Raw genomic sequence first — 5877 nt, 5'->3', positions numbered from 1 at the left:
TTGGAAAGATGTATCAGCAATGTTGACAGTGGTAGATGACGGCCACAAAAACATAATTGGAAGAGATCTGTTTGGCCCACTGAGGGTTGCAGTTGTCCAACAACAACCAGAAACTGGTAAATGTGTTAATAACATCACTAATTCTGCATGTAAAATTAAAGAGACAGTTGCGACGCGATTTCCACATTTGGTATCAAGAATTGGTCTATCTAAAACACATGTAACAAAATCAAAGTTTCATCAAAAGTTTACAGCAAAGCATCAAAAAGGCCGACGTGTCCCGATAAATCTCCAACCACGAGTTACAGATGAATTAGAAAGACTACAGACAGAAGGCCATATTGAAAAATTATCTAGTTGTTCGGATGAAAACTTCATATCCCCAATCGTAATAACCGTAAAGAAAGACCAGTCAATAAAGCTAGCACTAGATTCAAAAGTTCTAAATAAAGCAATACACAAAAACAAATATCAAATGCCAAATATTGAAATGTTAATTGATACCATCTCACAACACTTAACAAGTACACACAACAGTCAACAAGCTTATTTCACCACATTAGACCTTAAATACGCATATAGTCAATTAAAATTACATCACGAAACAGCAAAACATTGTAATTTTAATATAATATGTGGTGAATCTACTGGTACATATAGATTCAAAACAGGTTTCTATGGTCTCACAGACATGCCGGCGGAATTTCAAAAAGCCATGGACTATACTCTAGTAGGTTTGCAAAACACATACTGTTTCCTGGATGATATAATAATCGTTAGTACAGGCACTGAAGCAGACCATTTAGCTTTAGTTTTCAAATGTCTTCAAAAGCTAGATGACGATAATTTGAGAATTAATTTACAAAAATGTCACTTTGCAAAACCAGAAATAGAATGGCTCGGTTACAAATTTACACAAACAGGTATATCACCATTAGAAAGCAAAACGGCTGCAATTCTCACAATACCACCACCAACAACATTAAAACGTCTTAGATCATTTCTAGGATCAGTCCACTATATCGGTAAATTTATACCACACCTAGCACAATTATGCCACCCTCTCAGACCACTACTAAAGAAATCAGTAAAATTCGTCTGGACAGATGAACACACAAAACACTTTAATCTAATTAAAGAAAAAATAGCAAATAGTACTGAAAATAGTCATTACAATCCCAAATTAGATGTTCGAGTAAAATGTGACGCTTCACGCTCAGGATTGGGGGCAGCTTTAGAACAAAATACACCAGAGGGTTGGAAGCCAATTGCATTCGCGTCACGATTTCTCAACTCAACAGAAGAACGCTACAGTGTCAACGAATTGGAATTATTGGGGATAGTGTGGTCAATTGACTATTTTAAATATTATCTATAGGGAAAAAATTTCACGGTAGTAACAGACCACAGAGCTTTATTATCAATACTCAAAGAACATCGATCTAAAAAATCATATAACAGCCGTTTGTCTCGCTGGATAGATAGACTGTTACCATACAATTTCACAATCGAACATATGCCAGGTGCAAAAATGGGACTTGTTGATTACATTTCTAGAAACCCCTTCGCTAGAGCTAAAAAGATATCTACTTATGATGAACATTTTGTTGTAGCAACAATTTCTAAAATTCGTGATTCAATGAAACATCTTATAACGAATAAAGAAACAACAACTAAAAAATTTCAGACTATATTAAAGTCAAATATGCCACCACAACAAATAAAACCTCCATTCGCACCGCGATTAACCACACAGTTAAACATTAATTCGACAAAATTTCAATTACCATTTGCACCGCAATTAACAACTTCACAGTTGAAACCTCCATTCGCATCGCAATTAACACTTAGAAATTCAAATGTTAATAATCATTTTGATCATCCATTTGCGCCGCAAATGCCACTTAAAACCAGCAAATTACAATTCGTACCAAATCAGCATAAAGTCAATAATTCACATTCCATTAGCAAATTCATTGCAAAAGAGGTGCAAATGTCAGACAGTAAAGAATGTGAACAATCTGAACAATTAGTCCCAACTCAACCCATTAATGGCAATAAAGCAAATAATCCACCAAATAACACCAAATTTAGCGCGAAAATACCCAAATCCGAGTATAAATACCACACACCCAAAAGCAAGTCGCTTTTTGCCCAAATTCAGCGTTCAAACAATTACTTCGTAAATAAAGAGAACAAACCTTTAAAATCAAAAAATACTATAAACAGCCTCAGAATTATGTCAAAATCAAAAGCAGTCCGTTCAAAATCAACACCAGCAAAAGCACGAGTCACCTTTTTGGATACAACCCCATCGACCCCAGAATCAAACAATACAAGCCGTACCGAAACTCCGACAGGTAGCATGATCGATGAAACAGATGACCTGATGTTTAACGAAACACTTCAAAAAGTGTTCAGCAAAAAATTCCTCGCAATATTAACGGGGAAAGATGCAATCTTAAAAGAGGTACGAGATTGTGTATTACGAGACGACGCTGAAAGACTGCAGGAAATGAGTCCGTATCTCCATTCCTATTGGAGAGACTTGAGTGTAAAAAACGGGTGCGTCTGTCTAGACGAAAGAATAGCAATCCCCAAAGCTATAAAGGATGCTGTACTCGAGGACATACACTCAACTCATCCGGGCAGTTTTGCAATGTTATCGTTGGCTCAGAATATTTGGTGGCCTTATATCCACAGGGATATATTGGCAAAATCCAGTGAATGCAAGGCATGCACTGAGATAGGTAAGAATCTTAAACCAGTGATTTCGCACCGCAAATGGACACCTTTACCTAAGTGTAGTGAACCGAATGAGGAAATACAACTAGATTTTGGTGGACCAATTTTAAATGAGAAAGGAATAGAACAATATTTTATTACAAGTATAGACAGATACTCTAAATATCCTACGGCAGAAATAGTAAACAATGCATCAGGCCCAAATGTAGTTAAATTCTTAAATAATTATATATACCAACACGGAGTACCCAGAACTATTAGATTAGATCAAGCTAAATGTTTTACAGGAAAAAATTTTGAGACATTTTGTGCTGAAAATAATATTACACCTATATATGCACCAGCAAATGACCATAGAGCAGTCGGATTAGTAGAACGTATTATTCAAACAATTAAACGACAATTATCTTGCATGAAATCACAATTAAATAAAAAATTTCATTTAGAAAATTCATTGAAAGCAATAATACAACGCTTAAGAATATCAAAACAAAAAACATTAAATATTACACCATTTGAGGCACACTTTGGCAGAAAATGTAATACACCTATATCAAATATCACTACTAAACCTAATAATAAAAATTTGAACTATAATGCCATAATTAATTATTATTTAGACGAGGACACAATCCCAGGTCGTTCGTACCTAACGGAAGAACAATGGGCCGACACTGCATTATGCTCCGACACAGAAATAGAAAAGGTCATTTGCGCTGCAAGTTCTCGCGCACGATTGGAGCAAGAAAAACGCAAGGACGGAGAGACAAGATTCATCAAACCCGAAACCATTTGCCGCGACATACCATGCTCCGAAAGAAGTATTCAAGTTAAATTGGCCAGAAAGCGACACGAAAGCCAACGACAGAAAAAAAATTTAGACGGTCTCTATGAAGTATTAGCGCCAGGGAGTACCGTCTGCAAGATAAGTCCGACAACGAGCGTTATAAAGGAGCCATATAAACAGGAAGTTAGAGTCCGAAATTCTGACATCGCGAAATTCGGAACGCGAGCCGAACGCGAAACAAAATTACTAGAATACATAGATCGCCGCCCGCAGAAAATAACAGAAAAAACATTAGAGCAGAAAATTCATCTTCACAAAAAGGACCTAATTCGGAAAAACACCGGGGACAAGAAAATTAAGAGGAATAAACGACAAGCCGACGACGTAAGTATAGTTTCTTCTGGACGTTCTTGTATTTCAACAACAAGCAACATCGCACGATCACTAAAGATGCGTATTCCGAAAAGGAATCCAAAATATGACACAGCCTTTCAAAACAGACCTGATTTAGTACAAGTGCTCAACATAAGTCCAATTGCGCCGCAAATGGATGATTCAACTGTAGCAGGACCATCTGCAACACAAACAACATCACCGACACCTACACACCCAACACCAATTTTGAAGAAAACTTCAAAACGTAATTTAACCATAAGCGACACATCGGATTCGGATACTTCATCTGTCAGAAGAAGTAAACGAACTTTAAAGAAAAAGAAGACTCAGACAATAGTTGAAAAGGTTCGCAATACCGAAGGATATGTCGACGATCAAGATATCGAAACTGTAGAAGACTCGTACCAGAGCATTGATGACCGACAAGAACAGCCGAGAGAGATGACCGTATTACAAGCGGAAACGGCTGGACAAAGTGACAGCGAATAAAAACCTTGTTAAAACAAACTTTCTCTCTCAAACTTATATTTTACTTATTATTTAATATTTTACTACTTACTAACCGGTGAATATTTATTAATTTTCTGATTTTAATTAATAATTTATGTTCTTTCCAAGAGGGGAGAAATGTCGTACGGTGATAGATACCTTTCTTGTATCTACACTCGTACTTTAGTCTATATATGTCTGAATACTCCATTTGAAGGGCGAATGCCTATTTAGTTCATTTTGTTGCTAACTTCTTATTAACTTCCTCCCAATTTGCAAGTAATGTCTGTTCATGCTGTCTAATGATTTCATACTGTAAACAAATCTAATTTTACTTCCCGGATGTTTGATCAAATGTTGAACAAATCCTTTTCTTCATTTTATTTAATTCTAGTTGTCACTCTTCTCATTTTCAGCGCTATCGCTTAGTTGAATTAAATCTTTGTCAAACGCTTCTCAATTGAACTAACTAAATAGAAATCAACCATTCGCGACGCGATTGCCTAATCGCCAAGTAATCGACAAAAAGTAGATAGCACATTCGCCATTCGCGACGCAATTGCCACTCTCTATTTGGATAATACCAATCGCGACACAATTGACCCAACTCACATTGATTGAGTATAACATGTTATACTCAATCAATGTGAGTTGGGTCAATTGTGTCGCGATTGGTATTATCCAAATAGAGAGTGGCAATTGCGTCGCGAATGGCGAATGTGCTATCTACTTTTTGTCGATTACTTGGCGATTAGGCAATCGCGTCGCGAATGGTTGATTTCTATTTAGTTAGTTCAATTGAGAAGCGTTTGACAAAGATTTAATTCAACTAAGCGATAGCGCTGAAAATGAGAAGAGTGACAACTAGAATTAAATAAAATGAAGAAAAGGATTTGTTCAACATTTGACCAAACATCCGGGAAGTAAAATTAGATTTGTTTACAGTATGAAATCATTAGACAGCATGAACAGACATTACTTGCAAATTGGGAGGAAGTTAATAAGAAGTTAGCAACAAAATGAACTAAATAGGCACCAATCGCGACACAATTGACCCAACTCACATTGATTGAGCCATGTTATACTCAATCAATGTGAGTTGGGTCAATTGTGTCGCGATTGGTATTATCCAAATAGAGAGTGGCAATTGCGTCGCGAATGGCGAATGTGCTATCTACTTTTTGTCGATTACTTGGCGATTAGGCAATCGCGTCGCGAATGGTTGATTTCTATTTAGTTAGTTCAATTGAGAAGCGTTTGACAAAGATTTAATTCAACTAAGCGATAGCGCTGAAAATGAGAAGAGTGACAACTAGAATTAAATAAAATGAAGAAAAAGATTTGTTCAACATTTGATCAAACATCCGGGAAGTAAAATTGGATTTGTTTACAGTATGAAATCATTAGACAGCATGAACAGACATTACTTGCAAATTGGGAGGAAGTTAATAAGAAGTTAG

The 5877-nt window shown here is 36.3% G+C and overlaps 1 protein-coding gene across 1 annotated transcript in view; it reads right to left on the bottom strand.

The window, feature by feature from the left end:
* Positions 1-4862: 4862 nt before the first annotated feature.
* The window catches only part of LOC142336670 (uncharacterized), a 20096-nt gene continuing 19081 nt past the window's right edge, over positions 4863-5877 (bottom strand). The window contains exon 4 of the mRNA XM_075385580.1: positions 4863-4886. Within this exon, the coding sequence (XP_075241695.1) occupies positions 4863-4886 (24 nt within the window). The remainder of the gene's footprint in view (positions 4887-5877) is intronic.

Source organism: Convolutriloba macropyga, chromosome 3 (assembly GCF_964194025.1).
Source record: "Convolutriloba macropyga chromosome 3, txConMacr16.3, whole genome shotgun sequence".
Taxonomy (NCBI): domain Eukaryota; kingdom Metazoa; phylum Xenacoelomorpha; order Acoela; family Convolutidae; genus Convolutriloba; species Convolutriloba macropyga.
The sequence above is the reverse complement of the archived record's forward strand: the minus strand, read 5'-3'. Positions and strand labels throughout refer to the sequence as shown.